The sequence below is a fragment of the Lynx rufus genome, unplaced genomic scaffold (genome assembly GCF_022079265.1).
Source record: "Lynx rufus isolate CCGP_SWC_20201006 ecotype Redwood Valley unplaced genomic scaffold, mLynRuf1.p SCAF_11, whole genome shotgun sequence".
Lineage (NCBI taxonomy): Eukaryota > Metazoa > Chordata > Mammalia > Carnivora > Felidae > Lynx > Lynx rufus.
This window is the reverse complement of record NW_025814825.1, coordinates 11,254,335-11,273,278: the sequence shown is the minus strand read 5'-3', so window position 1 is coordinate 11,273,278 and position 18,944 is coordinate 11,254,335. Positions and strand designations below refer to the sequence as shown.

Below are 18,944 nucleotides of genomic sequence, written 5' to 3'. Positions count from 1 at the left end.
GCAATCACAAAACAAGTGATAAAACGGCAATAAATACGTATCTATCAATAATTACTTTGAATGTAAAGAGACTAAATACTCCAATCAAAAGACACAGGGTGTGAAAAAGGACAGCCTAACTGCCTATTAAGAGACTCACTTCAGACCTAAGAACACCTGCAGATTGAAAGTGAGGGGATGGAGGAATGCCTGGTGGCTCAGTCTGTTAAGCGTCTGATTCTTGGTTTCATCTCAGGTCCTGATCTCACAGTTCGTAAGTATGAGCCACACGTCAGGTTCTGCACTGATAGTGCAGAGCCTGCTTGGGATTCTCTCTCTCTCTCCCTCTCTCTCTGCCCATCCTGTGTCTGTTCTCTCTCTCTCTCTCTCTCTCAAAATAAATAAATAACTTTAAAGAAAAAAGAAAAAAAAGTGAGAGAATGGAAAAACATTTATCATGCAAATGCATATCAAAAGAAAGCCCAAGTAGCGATACATATGTCGGACAAACTAGACTTTAAAACAAAGACTGACTGGGTGGCTCAGTCAGTTAAATGTCTGACTTTGGCCCAAGTCATTATCTCACAGTTTGTGGGTTCGAGCCCTGCATCAGGCTCTATGCTGACAGTGTGGAGCCTCCTTGGGATTCTCTCTCTCTCTCTGTCTCTCTGTCTCTCTCAAAAATAAACAAACATTAAAAAATCTTTTTAAAAAAATAAATAAAAACTTAAGGGGGGACTCCTGGGTGGCTCATTCAGTTAAGCATCTGACTCTTGATTTCAGCTCATGTCATGACTCACAGTCGTGAGATGGAGCCCTGCCTTGGGCCCCTCATTGGGCTCAGAGCTGGGCATGGAGCCTGCTTAAGATTCCCTCTCTCCTCTCCTTCTGCCCCTTCCCTGATCACACTCCTGCTCTCTCTCTCTCAAAAAAAAAGGTAAAACAACTCCATTTATGGTAGCATCCAAAAGCATACAGTTCCTAGGAACATAAATTTAACAAATGATATTCATGCCCTCTACCCTAAAAAGTACAAGCCCTTAGTAAGAAAAATTAAGAACACTCAAACATAGATATACCACGTTCATGGATTGCTAAAATGTCAATTCTCCCCCAAATTAGGATGACCAATCATCCCAGTTTGCCTGGGACCAAAAGGGTTCCCAAAATGCATGACTATCAATTCTAAAGTCAGGGCAGTCTCAGGCAAACCAGGATGTATCAGGGACATGGGGAGAGGTGGAAAGATCCTTCTATCACCTCCCTTTCACCAGTCTGACCTGCCTGATCAGACTGCCCCCCAAATCACATGCCAGAGAACTCTTGCCCAACTAAATCACAGGCCAACCCTGCAGCGCCCACACATGTCACAGTGGGATGGAAAAGACTCTGTGTGAATCAGCCAACCTCTCTATGTTTATTTATTTTGAGAGACAGAGAGAGTTGAGAGAGTGTGCTCTTGAGGGGCAGAGAGAGAGGGAGAGAGAGAATCCCAAGCAGGCTCAGAGCTGACACAGCAGAGCCTGATGTGGGGCTCGATCTCACAAAGCATGAGATCATGACTCCAGCCAAGATCAAGAGTCAGACCCTTAACCAACTAAGCCGCCCAGGCACTTGAGCCAGCCAACTTCTAGCACATAGCCTCCCATTCAGCTATCCCCCCTTGAAGTGAACATGAAGGAAATAGGCTGACTCTATTTTCACCTTGTACACGAGCAGCTCTTAATGAAGTATGCATTAAAACACAAGCACACTCAGAAGAGCACCTGACACATGAATGGATTAATGAAGCAAGTATTTAGAAAGAGCCACAGGCATTTTTATTCAATGAGAACAGATGGAAGGCCATGCTAGGGGTGAAAGAGTAGGGACACCGCAGCTATAAATTTCAGGAGAAAGGAACAAACTGTTTGGCCAAGTGGCCTTCCCTCTCTTACCCTGGGAAGCCATCATTAACTTTTCACCACCCCAGGAGGTGTGGTCCCAGAGTAACAACTGATTCAGCCAAACAAATACAGGTGTCCCCCACCCCTAACCACCTGCAGTAGCTCAGCTTGCAGAGCAGATATTTCCCTCCAGTTTCCAGAGCTCACCCCTTTCATTTGTTAATGTCACTTGCTTATTAGAAACAAACAAACAAACAAACAAAAAGAGACAGGAAGACTGGAGCACAAAAGAAGAGTTAGCTCTTGGCCCACACGTTAAAGATGTCCCTCTTTTTAGGAGAATGCTCTCAGTCTGGGAACTATTTTTCTCACCAGAGGGAAGTTGAGGTGGAGAGTGAAGAGGGAAAGAAAAGACACAAAACAAGGAGAAAATATAAACTCCTCCTTAAATTCAGGTCTGCACCAGAAAGTGGAAACTCCAGTCACTCTTGTCCGCTCAACCAGGGCACTCCTACCTCATATTTTATGAGGCCCCAGGAGTTCCAGGTCCAGAAGCCCAGGAGGAGAACCCAGCAGAGTACCATGGGTTTATAAAGCTGGTGGCCACCTCTCCTTCCCTCCCTGCGCTTTGTCTGAGCTGGCCAACAGCATTCCCCATGCACAAATACTTTTATATGGGAGTAAAAAAAAAAAAAAATCTACAGCAAAGGAACCAAATTGATCTGACCAAATTGATCTTTTTTGTTTTTTGCTAACATTTTGCTCTTCACCACAAAGTAACAGTACCCACAAGAGTGCACCATTGTTCTTTCTTGCCTTCCTGGAAGCCCATATTTGCTTCTGAAAGTCAATGCTGCCAGATTCAGGAAAGCAAGTGAACAGAAACTTCCAATTTCTTTGTGGGGAAGCAGCTCCTCCTTCCTTCACCACATTCTGGGACTGAGATGGCCCGAGAGCTGTCTTGATGCAGTTCTCTGATGTGACCCCAGGACCCCAAGTTAAATCAGTAATTATCAATTCTATTTAAAATAACCCCCCTCCCCATGTGCATCCATTGGCCTGCATCAAATAAGATCTTTCTCCATTCTGCTATCCAAATTGTCCTAATAGGTGGTTTTGTGCAAATTCCGGCTAAAATGTCCAAATTCTTATCAGGACTCTGTTAAAAACCTCAACACCATTCCTTCTAAGAGACCCAAGTCAGGGGTGATGACCCAGCATAAAGACCCCTGTTACTGTTCACTCCACAGGCTATAGTGTCTGTAGCATCCTGAGTTTTGCAACAAGGCAGCAGTATCTAGTGGGTGGAGAATCAGAGTACTTGGTGACGTGTTTTCTTTGTCCACCGCACTGTTCAAATGGCAGAAAACAGGGCCAACCCGGGAACCAGCATTTTCCACTGCTTGATGGGCCCCAGGAGGTAGTACCATGGCTGCCTCTGGCTTAGCACAAGTGCTCTGTGTCACCCTCAGGTCCAGACCCCAACTCCATCCACTCCTTCTCTGCAATACTCTTTCTCACCCTTTGAAAGGGGGTGGGGGAACAGAGAATGCAACCACTAATTCAAACCAGAAAAACAGAGGACACAGAGCTGAAAAGAGTTTTTCATCCAGCCTGTCTGAAAGACCCCTTCCCTGTGAGAATTTTGGCTTGGCTACTTAGCTCTCTGCTATTAAAGTCAGAAACCGATTTTCTTCAATAATTCCCACAAGTCAAAGGTGATGAAGTGTGTGTATGTGGCTTTGAAATGAGCTCTCTTTTGCTTTTAACAGAAGAGTTAAAGTGGTCTGCCCCCCAACAAAAGTGGGGCAGGGGTACCAGAAAGATGGGAACGCACGGAGATGAAAAGCCAAGGTTTATTTAGCCTCACTGGCCCTGATATTGAGACATCATCTCTGAGCAGATGATACACAACATCAAGTGCCTCTTGTACCCTCCCAACCCCCACCCCACCTCCCTTCTCCCAGAGGATGTAAAACAAATGTTTTATTTGTTCCACGGAAGGAGGAGGATTTATGGACTGAGTGGGGGGGAGGGGTGTCCTTGGTAGGAGTCAAAATTCAGGGCTGGACAACTGGTGACTTGTCAACAGCACACCATCAAATGGTCGTCACAACCCCACTCTTAAATGCAAACAAACGAGACTGTGGCGGGGCGCTGACAAGCCCTCCGGAGTTTAGTGGTGGGTGTCAAAGACCACTCAACGGTGGAGTGCTTTCGTTTCTCAAATGAAGCTGTTTGATACAAGCAAAAAGTTGCTGTCTGTCTTCTAACAAACGGGCTCTCTGAAAAGGCTGAAAAGGAGGAATTCCTTCTATTTAGGCTAATGGGATGGGTTGTGTTCAGAGCACCATTTGTCATTTCTTTTTCCCAAGCAGTTAATCACCCCAAACCTTCCACGAGGCCCTGAACCGCGAGACCACCACACCACCCAGTACAGAAGGGCATAGAAACCACAGACTTGTCCGCTCCAAGCCTGTAACTTTAATAAATATAAATAAATAAATAAATAAATAAATAAATAAATAAATAAATAAATTGATTCACTGATTCATTCATGCATTAAAAAAAAAGCAGCAACCAGTTCAGAATCAGTATCCTTCCTAAGCACATTCATTCATTCATTAAAAAAAAGCAGCAACCAGTTCAGAAACAGTATCCTTCCTAAGCATACTCATGGTGCAGGGGCAGAGGCCTCTGTCCCCTGACCCCAGTCTGGGTGGCCCGTGGCTCCTCCAGAGCATCACTTTTCTAAGTAGAAAGTTCCTTCGGCCGGGAACCTGTTGGCTCCACTGGCTGAAAGACTTGGGATATGGAGGCATCCCGGAGTTGGCCCAGGGCAGCGGCCAGGCAGACCTGGGGGGAGCTGAGCTTCAGTGTCCTGGCAGGAAGAAATGTCTTGGGAGGACGGCCCTCCTCCAGCAGCCCACGGGCCGCCCATCCACTCTTCCCCCGGCTCCCGCGGCCCCAGAGCAGAGCCCGGGCAGCACACGCCCCCGGTGGCCAGGGCTCCGTCCCCGCGGCCGGCGCGGGGCGCCCCTCCCGCCCGGGTCCCGCACTCACCCACCGCCCGGATGCGGAAGCCGCGCGGGGGGCGCAGCGCCCGGCGGCACCAGGCGTCGCGCAGCACCTGCAGGCTAGCGGGAGGCGCGTGCACCAGCAGCACCCCGCGCCGCAGCCAGCCCTGGAAGGCCAGCCGCGAGGCGGCGCGCGCCAGCCGCGAGTTCCAGAAGCAGCGCGCGTTGGCGCGGCGGAACGCGCGGAAGATCGCGCGCCCGCCAGGCTCCTCCGTGCCCGCCGCCGCCGCCTCCTCCGCCTCCAGCCTGCACAGCACCAGCGCCAGCGAGCCCGGTGCCAGCTGCACAGGCCGGGCCATGCCGCCACGGGTGGCCGGGGCCCGCAGCCTAGCGCATGGTCGGGAGCGAGCACCGGCGGCGGGAGGAATCGGCTTACTGCGCGCGGCGCCGGCTGCCGGGGGAACGGGCTCCTGGGGGCGGGGACGGCTGTGCTCGGCGGGTCGGGGGGTGGGGCGGGACGCGAGGCCTGGGAGCGGCCACGGTCCTCGACCGCCCGCCGGCGCCCAATGGGGGTTTCCAAGGGCTGAGTTACCAGGACTTGCTCCACCCCAGGCAGGACTCCGCCGCCCTGCCCCCCATTGCCTCCCCCACCCCCGTGTCTCTCTGCACTTCCCAGCTCCCGGGGCAACCGAGAGCTCCCCTACCCCGGGGCGGGGGGGGCCGCGCTGGGGCTTTTCAAAGTCCTGCGGGGGCCCCCGCAGCCCCCGAGAGCCTCTTTCAACCGCGGCGCGAGTAGCACGGCCAGTTGGTCCCCAGAGCTGAGCCGACCGGAGTGGCCGCCATCTCCCTGGCTTTGGGATCCTTCCTAGTGAGAGAGGCGACCAGGGACAACCCGCGGGTGTCAAGGACCTCGCTCGGGCCCGGGAGTCTGTAGACCCAGGTTTGAGTCTCGGTCTGCTGTTTTGCTCGCTACTTCCCTTGTCTCCGAGCCTCCGTTTACTGCCCTGTAAAATGAAGAGTTGGAACTGAAATCTAAGAATTCTAAAATTCTTTCTACACATGAATTTCTGAGGTCTGGGATCTAGTTCCCCACCCTCCCCCCAACCCCCGGATATCCTATACACTTAGGTGGTGAGGGATGTAAAGTGTTCCAGAGGTGCCACCCCGATTGGCGAGGCTCAGTGGCGAAGTCCGTGGAATTCAGCCTTGGCGTGGCTCCGGGCATTCCCAAAAGACTGAGAACCCGTCTTGTCCCAGGAGCTCCCAGGACTGAAGGGAGAGGGGCTTGTGATCTATCAGGCTCTAGCCAGAGCCTCTGAGTGAGGTGGTCCAGCTCATATGCTGAGGACAGAGGCTGGAACCTTGACTGGGGCACTGGGTGAGAGCTCCTGGAGGAAAGACAGGTTAATGAGAGGTAGGGCGTTTGTTATTACTACTAGAAATTGGCCCTATAAGAGGGAGGAGGGATGCTTGGCCAGACCCAGGGGTCATTCCAGACTTTCCGCTCCCTCAGCTCATCAATCATCAATAACAACCATAATAATCGGAGATCATCTATACCCTGCTTCTTGTAAATCATTCTTGTAATGATAGATGATGTTATTAAATGATGATAGCTAACATTTATTGAACACTATACACTGGGGGCATTAATTTCACAACTCTGTGTTAACTACTGTTAGTATTTCTATGTATTTTTAAGTTTACTTATTTATTTTGAGAGAGACAGAGATGGCGGGGGTGTGCAGAGAAAGGGAGAGAGAGAGAATCCCAAGCAGGCTTCATACTGTCAGTGCAGAGCCAGATGCGGGCTCGATCTCACTAACCAGGAGATCATGACCTGAGCCAAAACCAGGAATCTTATGTTCAACCGACTGAGCCACCCAGGCGCCCCAGTATCTCTATATTTTTTTATAGATGAGGAAACTGCAAGCCGTGTTTGATCAAGAAGTGCGACCTGATCACACAGGTGATAAGAGATGGAGTTGGGCAACCACTGATCAGGGTTCCTTATGACAAATAAGTCAGACACAATTTTCTTTCTTTCTTTCTTTCTTTCTTTCTTTCTTTCTTTTCTTTCTTTCTTTCTTTCTTTTCTTTTCTTTTCTTTCTTTTTTTCTTTCTTTCTTTCTTTCTTTCTTTGTTTATTTATTTTTGAGAGAGAGAGAGACAGAGCACGAGTGGGGGAGGGACAGAGAGAGGGGGGAGACACAGAATCCACAGCAGGCTCCAGGCTCTGAGCTGTCAGCACAGAGCCCGACGCGGGGCTCAAACCTACGAACCTCAAGATCATGACCTGAGCCAAAGTCAGAGACTTAATCAACTGAGCCAGCCAGGTGCCCCGAGTCAGACACATTCTCAATTCAAATAAACATGCAAACCTGAGACAACCATCTCACATCTGAATTCTGACTCTGATGGCGATGGATGGGTAAATACAGCAGGGAGTCTAAATGACCTACACTCCTATGCCTGTATAAGCTCCACAGTGAGGGCTGTTTCTTCCGGTGAGTTCTCTCTATGGTAGCCCTAACCTTGCAGGATCAAGGATACCTTTGCTGTGTTTCCCATCCTGGAGAACTATAACTTTTGTCTCTGTTATCTCTAGCATCTGGCACAGTGTCTTTTCCATTATAATAAGGGTAATGATAATTCTCGTTTATTCTCGGCTCACTCTATGCCTAGAACTGTACTAAGGGTTTTACATGTGCAATCTAATTTTATCCTCAAATTTTACCTTCTGAAAAGGGTAATATTAAGCCACATCTTCCACAAGAGAAACAAAAACTAGGAAAAAAGAAAAAAGGAAGGAAGAGAAAGAAAGAACAAGAAAGAAAGAAGAGAAAAGGAAAGGAAAATAAAGCTTAGATAGCTTAGGCCACTTGCCTATGAGGACGAGGCTAATAGACGGTGAAGCAGAGATGCCAACATTGTCCACACACCAGGCTAGATGAGGAAGCCCAGACACCATGCCCTGACTCACTGGACCTGTCGCCTGGTCTGAAAAATTGTCCTGAGCTTGCTTCTGTCTCCCAAGTACTTGAACTGGAAATATACAATCAGGCCCTTGTTAGCTACAGGGATGCTGTGAAGTAGACCCAGCTATGAGGTTTCACGGCCTGAAATTATGAGGTAGAACTGTCTTAAACTGTGGAAACATTCATTCAGATGTGTGACATTTCCATTATCATTTTACTTAAGCTAGTCCAATTAACAAAACCAGGGGGAAGACTGTAAGGAGGAAAATTGTATTTATTTTTATTTTAAGTTTATTAACTTTTATTTTGTTTCTTTTATTTATTTATTAAAAAAATTATATTTTGAGAGAGAAAGAGCAGAGGGAAGGGGCAGAGGAAGAGAAAGAATCCCAAGCAGGCTCCACACCCAGCAGAGAACCCCATTTGGGCTCGATCTCAAGACCATGATGACATGATGACCTGAGCCGAGGTCAAGAGTCGGACACTCAACCAGCTGAGCCACTCGGGCACCCCTAGTTTATTTATTTAAGTAATGTCTACACCCAGTGTGGGGCTCAAGCTCATGATCCTGAGATCAAGAGTTGCACGCTCTTCCAACTGAGCAACCAGGAACCAGGTGCCCCTGTAAGGAGAGAAATTTTTTTTTTTTAATTTTTTTTTTCAACGTTTATTTATTTTGGGGACAGAGAGAGACAGAGCATGAACGGGGGAGGGGCAGAGAGAGAGGGAGACACAGAATCGGAAACAGGCTCCAGGCTCTGAGCCATCAGCCCAGAGCCTGACGCGGGGCTCGAACTCCCGGACCGCGAGATCGTGACCTGGCTGAAGTCGGACGCTTAACCGACTGCGCCACCCAGGCGCCCCGGAGAGAAATTTAAACTACAGCCAAATATGCATCCACTTGTTTTCCCAAAGGATCAGTTACCTCACAAATATCCCCAAATTCCTCCCAAATGGAACACGTCTTAAGAGTTCATGGAAAGGGGCGCCTGGGTGGCTCAGTCGGTTAAGCTTCCAACTTCGGCTCAGGTCACGATCTCGCGGTCTGTGAGTTCGAGCCCCGCGTCGGGCTCTGTGCTGACAGCTCGGAGCCTGGAGCCTGTTTCAGATTCTGTGTCTCCCTCTCTCTCTGCCCCTCCCCAACTTGCGCTCTGTCTCCCTCTGTCTCAAAAATAAATAAAAAAACGTTAAAAAAAAAAAAAAAGAGTTCATGGAAAACAAGGTCTCCAACCTGAATGGCCAGTGTTACATGGCAAAACTAGAGAAACGGAATCTTCTCAGGGGCCCTCCGTCTTTGCGATCTCTGGAGACTAGACACGGAAACGTTTTTAGAAGACAGATTTGGTATCATTCTCCACTTAAAGAGGGACACAGTAGTCAAACTAAAAGGTACACTAAAAAGTCTCATGATAAAAGGATTCTTAAATAATTTTTTTCAGTGAAATCTATGCCTGAGAAAGAACAAAGTCATTCTAACACTATATATACATCTAAAGAACATGCTATGTAGTTAAAAAGATTGAGACAAAACTTTATGTACTGATTGATACAAGACAGTGTCCCAGAAAGCTATATCTGTATCTATATCGATATAGATGTTTTATGTATGTATGTATGTATGTATGTATTTAGAGAGAGAGAGCCTGTGCTCGCATGAGTAGGGGACAGGCAGAAAGAGAGGGAGAGAATCTCAAGTAGGCTCCACACTCAGCATGGAGCCAGACAAGGGACCTGATCCCATGATGCTGAGATCATGACCTGAACCAAAATCAAGAGTTGAAGCCTTGGGGTGCCTGGGTGGCTCAGTTGGTTGAGCGTCCGACCTCAGCTCAGGTCATGATCTCACAGTCCGTGAGTTCGAGCCCCACGTTGGGCTCTGTGCTGACAGCCTGTTTCAGATTCTGTGTCTCCCTCTCTCTCTGACCCTCTCCAATTCATGCTCTGTCTCTGTCTCAAAAATCAATAAACATTAAAAAAAAAAAAAAAAAAAGAGTTGGAGCCTTAGCCGACTGAGCCACCCAGGCGCCACTCCCCCAGATGTATTTTTTAAAGTAATCTCCACACCCAACGTGGGACTCAAACTCATGACCCTGAGATCAAGGGTCACATGCTCTTCTGACTGAGCCAGCCAGGCACCCCCCAATATATTTTGAAGTAAAAAAGAAAGGTAGACTCACTACTTGCATTTAAAACATGGGGGGTGGGGGGAAATGGGCATATATATTCATGTTTGGCTGGAAAATCTCTGGAAGGGTACATAAGAGGCTGGTCATCACAGGGGTCATCTGTAGAGAGAGGAATGGGGAACAAGATCAAAGGAAGGCTTATTTTTCACTGTGTATTACCATGTGCAAATACTTGTTCAAAAAATACTTTCAAGGGGCGCCTGGGTGGCTCAGTCAGTTAAGCATCTGACTTCAGCTCGGGTCATGATCTCCCGGTTCGTGAGTTGAAGCCCTGCATTGGGCTCTTTGCTGTTAGCACAGAGCCTGCTTAAGATCCTCTGTCTCTCTCTGCCCTCCCCCCACCCTCATGTATGCTCTCTCTCTCTCTCTCTCTCTCAAAAATTAACATAAAAAAAAGATTTCATTTGGTTCAGAAAACAACCTGAAGGAGGAACAAAAGCATGCCTGCTACATTTGTAATTGCTATGGAAGATAAACCTGATCATTTGATGCTCATATCTTCCTGGGGTCTGTCCTGAGTAGAGCATTCAATGCTTCTCACACTCTAACCCCAGCCTGTCTTTCTAGCTTCATCTCCATTTCTATCTTTGCTCTACTCCTGCAATCCACACAAGGACGGCGGGGTACTCCAGGTACACAAAATTGCACATCTTCCCATGTTTTTGCTCACATTATTCCATCTGCCTGGAAGGCTTTCCCCCTTTCCACCAGGTGATATCCTCCAAAGCTCAGTTCGTGAAGCCTGGGACAAATCCAGCAAGGTATCATCTGTTCTTGGAGCACATTGTTAACCCTTTTATAACCCCTATGTGTTAAGGGCTGTAATACTTAATTATCTGTCTCATCAGGCAACCTGAGATTCCTGGAGGGCCAGGCTCCTGACTGACTCATCTCTGTCACCCAGCACATAGTCCAGTACCTGAGCCGTAGATTCATTCTGCTTGCATCAAGTCCAGTTTAACTAGTACTCCATCTAGAATAACTCCACTTTTGCTGCTTCCCACTAGCCTGGGGTCATCACACACCAAAGCATTTCTGGGTTGCGGGTGAGTCACAGGAAGACCTGGTTATCCAACAGCCAATGCCAGGGCAAAGCCTCAAGGAAGAGACACACCCAGGCCATACCCACACATTTGGAGTGCAGTGGTTTCTCTGGAGTCTGTTTACAGCACACATGTTACACTGAGGATGATGTTTTGATGAACTGCTTCAAAATATTTTTCCATACCAAAATTCATCGGGCTGAAGGTCCTCCCCCTTAACTCAGAAAATCAAGCTTTAGGGCACCTGGCTGGCTCAGTTGGTTGAGCAGCTAACTTTGGCTCAGGTCATGTTCTCGCAGTTCATGAGTTCAAGCCCAGTATCCAGCTCTGTGCTGACAGCTCAGAGCCTGGAGCCTGCTTCAGATTCTGTGTCTCCTTCTCTCTCTGCCCTTCCCCGGCTCGCACTCTGTCTCTCTCTCTCAAAAATAAATAAAACTTTTTTAAAAATTTTAAAAAGACAATCATGCCTTGACATCTAAGGCTGATTTAGAAATCATTTTCTGTCTGGCTTCTCTTTATTTATGACCATTTCTGCTTCCACAGCATGTTTTTTCCCCTGTTCCAGAAAAAAGGAAAGAAAGAAAGAAAGAAAGAAAAGAAAAAACGAACAAATCCTGGAGACTTTTGTTTGTATTTCTCAAGGAGCAATGTGAGGCTTTGCTAAGCAACTGTGTTGATGCAAAGAGCAGAGAAGAGGAGGTGGGGGCAGGGGAAAGGCATTTAATACCATTTCTTTACACACACACACACACACACACACACACACCACAAATTACCTCCATTATTCTAGCTCCATTATTCTAGCCACTGACCTCAGACAATACAAGACTCTGGACCATGGTAGCCTTTCCTTTAAAAAGAGAGTAAAAATACTTAGCCAACCTAAGAACGTCTTAGGGTCCCTTCCAGCTTCCTGATGCTACAACTCCACTTTCACACCCAAAGATAGAAACCCAAATGTAGTTTAAATAGTCATTGAGTCCAATGAGACACTAAGGGACGCAAATTCAGAGGCTGAGAGCCGGATATCCCAAAGCTGATTCTGATTTGCCTTTGAACAGTCCACTTTATCTCTCCAATGGCAAGAGGCCAACAGAGAAATAAATATTGGAGAAAAGAGGATCCTTAGTTTGGAACACTTAAAGGCTAAGAATATTGGAAGCCCCATGATTCTGACGTGAGAAGTGTTCAAGAAAAAATTATTCCAACACTTGCTAAACTCGTAAGGAAGACTTTATTCAAAACTTTGCAAAGTCTAGACAGCAGAGAGTTGTAAAGCAAAGATAGCAGAGGAGCTTGGGATTTCAGCCAAGAAGCAGAGTGAGGGAGTTAGTGGATAGAAAATTACTAACAAGACTTCCGGGGGAGGGGGTTTCTTGCTAAACTGACCTAGTAGGACTCCTGGCTAAGGGCAGGTCAAGGATTTACACATCAAAGGTGGGGAGTGAAGAACTTGATCAGATATCAAGGCTCAGGGATTCATACTAAACTGACCTTGGCAGGATTCTGGCTAAGGCTGGACTGGGCAGGCAGAAGACACTTTGGGGCCCAAAGGTGAGGCTTATCCAGAAAGAAGGCTTGGAGGAGAGGCACCTGGCTGGCTGACTCAGTGGAGCACCTGACTCTTTATCTCAGGATCCTGAGTTCAAGCCCCACTTTGGCTGTGGAGCCTACTTAAAAAAAAAAAAAAAAAGGAGGGGCGCCTGGGTGGCGCAGTCGGTTAAGCGTCCGACTTCAGCCAGGTCGCGATCTCGCGGTCCGTGAGTTCGAGCCCCGCATCAGGCTCTGGGCTGATGGCTCAGAGCCTGGAGCCTGTTTCCGATTCTGTGTCTCCCTCTCTCTCTGCCCCTCCCCCGTTCATGCTCTGTCTCTCTCTGTCCCAAAAATAAATAAACGTTGAAAAAAAAAATTAAAAAAAAAAAAAAAGAAAGAAAAAGAAAAAAAAAAAAGAAAGAAGGCTTAGAGGAGCCTGACCCAAAGTTTGGTCAAGGAGAGTCTTTGTCAGGAACTAATACTAACTTCCTGCACTCTGCCCCTCCTCACTGGTTAAAGGAACTAACACTCAGAAAACATTTAAAACACCCTCAAAATATTTTTTTTTAATGTTTATTCATTTTTGAGAGAGAGAGCAAGCAGGGAAGGGGCAGAGAGGGGGACAGAGGATCCAAAGCATGAGTGGCTTGAACTCATGAACCACAAGATCATGACCTGAGCTGAAGTTGGAAGCTGAACCGACTGAGCCACCCAGGCGCCCCAATCCTTTCTTTTTTTTTTTTTTTAAATAATCTCTACCCCTAATGTAGGGCTCAGGGCTCAAACTCACAGCCCTGAGATCAAGAGTCATATGTTCTACCCACTGAGCCATTCAGGTGCCCCTATAACCCTATTTTTGTTTGGGGAGGGGGAACTGGAATTTTATCATTATATTACAAAAGATTATTTCTAGAAGGTGGAATTGCAAGCAATTTTTATTTCTTTCTTTGAGTTTTTCTATACCTACAAAAAAAAATTTTTTTTAAGGCCCCAATAATGTTTACTTTAAAAGAAGTGAAGGCAGCTGGCTCTCCTGCACTGGGGCCATCGGTGCCACTAAGCCTTCTAAACAAAATGAAGAGACTCTGTCATTCCACTTACCCATTGAACTTGGGGTCAGAGGGCAGGTCTCAGAGCTGGAAAAAATTACTTCCAGAAGGAAAGCTGCAACGCCAGCCTGTTTAAAAAACATGCAATGAAGTTCCCTGGAACCAGAGCAAGTCAGCAAAATTCTTATTATCTGAAACATGGAAAATCAAATTAACTCTTTCCCTACACCTTAAAAAAAAAAAAAAAAAAGGAATAAAGTATGCAGGCCTAAGGCAAGATGCCAAACTTAGTTTCAGGATTTTAAAGGAGAAACCACTTCTCTTTAGTTTTATTACAGCACAGGGTATAAAGCTGGGCCTCATATCCATTATTTCCATGCAAATCCCTTCAAAAATGAGTTGGCCGCACTCCAGATGCCCAGATCTCAAAGGAACTCTGTTTCCAGTGAGGCCCCTACCCTGTAGCTAGGAGTCTCTTTTCTCTACTTTCTTTTTTTTTCTTTTTTAATTTTTTTAATGTTTCTTTTTGAGAGAGAGAGAAAGTGCAAGTGGGGGAGAAGCAGGGAGAGAGGGGGACAGAAGATCCCAAGCAGGCTGCACACGGACAGTGGTGAGCCTGATGTGGGGCTCTAACCCAGGAAACATGAGATCATGACCTAAGCTGAAGTCAGAGCTTTAACTGACTGAGCCACCCAGGTGCCCCTCTTCTTTGCTTTCGTATGAAGGGAAGGGAGAAAAGATGCTGTCTTTTCCGTCACACACTGAAATTGTCTTGGATTGGGGAACAAACTGTTGCTTTGTCCCTTCTCACAAGCTACCTGTTACCAGTTGTTTAAGCTTCTTAACAGGAATGCAGGATTACCTCATGTTCATCTGTACCTTCTAGAATCCTCCCCCCCCCCCCCCCCCCGCCAACCCCAGCATGGCTCAAAAGCCAGACAACGGTTCTCTGAACAAGATGGTTAAAGAACAACAGTGTGATACGGAACGACTGGATGTTCAAGTCGGTGCTAACCAACCCTGGTTTGGGACTGCATGGATGCAGTTCATTCAGCGTTCACTAGAGCATCCAAATAGAACAGGAGGCTTTGTAGAAGTACCTATAATACAACAAGAAAAAGTACTTGGGGCGCCTGGGCGGCTCAGTTGGTTAAGCATCGTGAGTTTGAGCCCTACATCGGTTCTCTGCTGTCAGCATGGATTCAGCTTCCAATCCTCTGTCTCCCTCTCTCTCTTTCCCTCTCCCCCTTCTCTCCTGCTCTCAAAAATAAGGAAAAAAAGAAAGAAAAAAAATACTTATTGAGCCTGCTAAATCCCAGGTGCTGCTTTGGTTAATAAAGAGGAAGACACAGGGGTGCCCTGGGGGCTCAGTCGGCTGAGCGTTGAGCTGCCGACTCTTGATTTCGGCTCCAGTCATGATCTCATGGTTTGTAGGGTCAGGCTCTGAGCAGACAGTGCGGAGCCTGTGTGGGATTCTCTCTCTCTCTCTCTCTGCCCTTCCGCTGCTCTCTCTCTCTCTCTCAAAATAAATAAGATGTTTAAAATGAAGAGGAAGACACAAAGATGGAGGAAACATTTCCATTCACTCAGACAGCTGGCAATCTAGTGTTTTTCAAAACATCAGAGCCTTGGGGCTCCTGGGTGGCTCCTGGTTGAGCGTCTGACTTCGGCTCAGGTCATGATCTCACGGTTTGTGAGTTCGAGCCCCACATCTGGTTCTGTGCTGACAGCTTGGAGCCTGGAGCCTGCTTCAGATTCTGTGTCTCCCTCTCTCTCTGCCCTTCCCCTGCTCATGCTCTGTCTCTCTCCCTCTCAAAAATAAATAAGAAAATTAAAAAAAAAATCAGAGCCTTCATAACAAATTTATGGTGAGAAAAACAAAGCAGGGGAAGAGCATAAAGTAAAAAGAATGAGCTATTAACTAATGCAATGGCTAGTGTAGACCTTACTTGGATCCTAATTTGAACAAACCAAATGCGAAACAATTATGAGAAATTTGAACACTGACGGGGTATTTGATACAAAGAACAAAAGGAAAAACAAAGGGATACATGAATGTGATTTATGAAGAAATGAATATGTTCTGAAAATACTTCCACCTTAAAAAAAAATCAGCGTGTTGGGTAAGCTGTTTGGTGATTTTTTTCTTTTCTGAGCTTCAGTAAAAATGATTACTAACCCTCAGTCATCACCTCCTACAATAAGGTATATCCGGTAGCAGAGAGCTTATAAAATATACTTGCCAATAAGTTGCAAAAACACTAACAATTTTTTAAGTTTATTTATTTATTTTGAGAAAGAGAGAATATGTGCACAAGAGGGGGGGTGGGGACAGAGAGAGAGAGGGAGAGAGGGGGGTAGAAAGAGAGAGAGGGAGAAACAGCAAAAAGAGAGAATCCCAAGCAGGCTCCACACTCTCAGCACAGAGCCCAATGTGGGACTCGAACCCACAAACTGTGAGATCATGACCTGAGCCGAAATCAAGAGTTGGATGCTTAACTGATCCACCCAGGCACCCCCCAAAACATTAACATTTTAAAATAACATCTTTGAAGGAGAAACATTTCCGTTTTCCAATAAACTCTGGGATCATACTTTCCCCACCCACCAGAAAGAAAGAAAGAAAGAAAGAAAGAAAGAAAGAAAGAAACCCAGGAAAGAAAAAGAATAGCATTGGCAAAACAAAAAGAAAGGGTGTGACCCTTCAAATAGAGATAGGAGGCTACAAATTTTGGTCTTGCTCCCAGGATGGTGACATTGCTCCTCTTACTAGGACAAAGAATCACATTGAGAATATTAAGATTTATGTGTTTCCTTTAACTTAACTAATTTCTATTCCACATACATAACATTGCTTGTGTTGACTTACACTCCTAGAATAGACTCAGGAAATCTAATATAGCTAAAAGGAACTTTGTTTCATTTGTTTCTGTTCCTCCCCATTCTGTCAAAACACACTGGATAAAGAGACCGAGGCCCACGGAAGTTAAGCCAGTGCTCAGGGTTCCACAGCTCAGTCACTAACTAGCTGGCGTGGGAGCGAGGGAAAGTTCCAAGTCTTGGTCAGAAGCAGAGGTCAGCAGTGCTTGCTCCCGTAGCACATATACCGAAATTGGAATGATACAGAGATTAGAATGGCCCCTGAGCAAGGATGACACACAAATTTGTGAAATGTTCCACATTTTTTGGGTGATATAAAGGGGGTTCAGAGTACACACATCTTGATGAGCAGCGAGAAATGTATGGAATTACTGAATCATTATATTGATTCTAATATAATAAAACTAGTATAACACTGTATGTTAATTATACTTGAATTAAAAAAGAATTATGGGGGCATCTGGGTGGCTCAGTCAGTTGAGCGACTGACTCTTGATTTCAGTTTCAGCTCAGGTCATGATTCCAGGGTCGTGGGACCAAGCCCCAGGTCAGGCTCCTTGCTGAACATGGATTTCTTTCTCCCTTTGCCCTTCTCCTCCACTTGCTCTCTCTCTCTCTCTCTCTCTCTCTCTCTCTCAAATTAAAAAAAAAAAGAATTATGGCCTAAAAATAAAATAAAATAAAATAAAATAAAATAAAATAAAATAAACAGAGGTTGCAAATTATGGGTGGTAGGCCAAATCTGGCCCACTGCCTGTTTTTGTATGGCCTGTAAGCTAAAGGTAATCTTTATATTTTTAAATGCTTGAAAGGAAAAAAAAAAGGAAGACTATTTCTTGACATGTGAAAATTATATAAAACTCAATTTTTCACGTCCCTACTGTTGTGTTGGGAGATCGGCACATGCATTCACATATGTATGCTATGTGGCTGCGTTTGTCAGTCGAGTTGAGTGGCTCCAACAAAATCTGTATGGTCTGCAAAACCTCACCTATCTCTGTCTCCTCTCTGGCCCTTTACAAAAAAAGTTTGCAGAATCCTCGTCGAGAGGCCTATCGGCGCCAAGACTGCTTTGCAGAACAGGGCCAGACGTATGGCAAGGATCATTCCTTAGTGCACACACGACAGGCCTTCAGACCTCCCGGATCTAGTCCGTTGCTTTACATGTTCGATGCCGCTGAAGAGGGGAGAACTGGTAGCTGCCCCCTCGGTGTCCTTCAGCCGACATGCGGAGCTGAGGTGGGGTAATTTAGTTTCTGTTCTCACTGCCTACTCAATCACGGGCTCTCAGTGAAGCCTGTCAACAGGGAGACCAATTAGTGCCAATTTCTGTGTAAAAGGCGTTTCCTTCAGGCAAGACTGAGATCACCACTTCATTTCACACAAACAATTCAGGGTCACAAGGTTAACCCGGGTTAGATTCAAACCAGGGCTTAAAAAGTGCAAGGCAGCCTGCTTACCAATCCTTAGAGCTCTCCAGACTCCTTAGGAAAAAAGTGCCAAAGAATTCACCTCATTTACCAGACGGGGACCTAACACTTTGGGGGTAAACAGCCAACAGGCCTTGCAAATTTAATACCCCTCTACAAGATTACCCCCAGATTTCCCACAGATGTTTACGGCAAACTTTATTCGAGCCCTGTGTAGCAATCAGTTTCCTTGGAATTCAAAACCACCAGAGAGCAGGCCCCCTACTTCAGAAAACTGAATTTTTTAGGAAATCAGAGAACTCCAAGGGCCAGTGAGTTCTCAAAGCACATTTCTTTCTTTCTTTTTTTTTTAATGTTTATTATTTTTGAGAGAGAGAGAGAGAGCAGGGGAGGGGCAGAGGACCTGAAGCAGGCTCTGCACTGACAGCAGACAGAGCCTGATGTGGGTGGGGCTCGAACTCACGAACCTTGAGATCATGATCCAAACTGAAGTTAGACATTTAACTGACTGAGCCACCCAGGCGCCCCTCAAAGCACATTTCTTACGAGTGTAAATATCCTTTTGCATGAGGGGAGAAATGCATTTATAGGCAAACTTGTTTTATAGTAGATTGTCTAAAAGTTTACTGTAAATAAATTTGCATGTGTATGTTAGAACATTTTAATAAGATGAGCAGAGCAAACCCTTTGGTAGATCATTTCATAAAGAATATCTCTTTTTGGGGCACCTGGGTAGCTCAGTCGGTTGAGCGCCCAAATTTGGCTCAGGTCATGATCTCACAGCTCAGGCATTCGAGCCCAACATTGAGCTCTCAGCACAGAGCCCACTTCGGATTTTCTGTCCCTCTCTCTCTGCCCCTTCCCCGCTTGCACTCTCTCAAACGTAAATCTTTTTTTTTTTTTTAAAGAATATCTCTTTTCTTTTTTGAGAACTCGTAGTTATGTTATTCAAAAGAATCACAT

The 18,944-nt window shown here is 46.2% G+C and overlaps 1 protein-coding gene and 1 non-coding gene across 4 annotated transcripts in view; one reads left to right on the top strand and one right to left on the bottom strand.

Moving 5' to 3' along the window:
* Window positions 1-5,241, bottom strand: part of STOX1 (storkhead box 1) — a 50,769-nt gene extending 45,528 nt beyond the window's left edge. For all 3 annotated transcript variants that reach the window (XM_047071909.1, XM_047071924.1, XM_047071916.1), the window contains exon 1: window positions 4,929-5,241. In XM_047071909.1, the coding sequence (XP_046927865.1) occupies window positions 4,929-5,241 (313 nt within the window). The remainder of the gene's footprint in view (window positions 1-4,928) is intronic.
* Window positions 5,242-16,753: 11,512 nt separating this feature from the next.
* On the top strand, window positions 16,754-16,857 carry LOC124507333 (U6 spliceosomal RNA). Its single transcript, XR_006960988.1, has one exon. It is a non-coding gene; the product is annotated as a U6 spliceosomal RNA (small nuclear RNA).
* The last annotated feature ends 2,087 nt before the right edge of the window (window positions 16,858-18,944 follow it).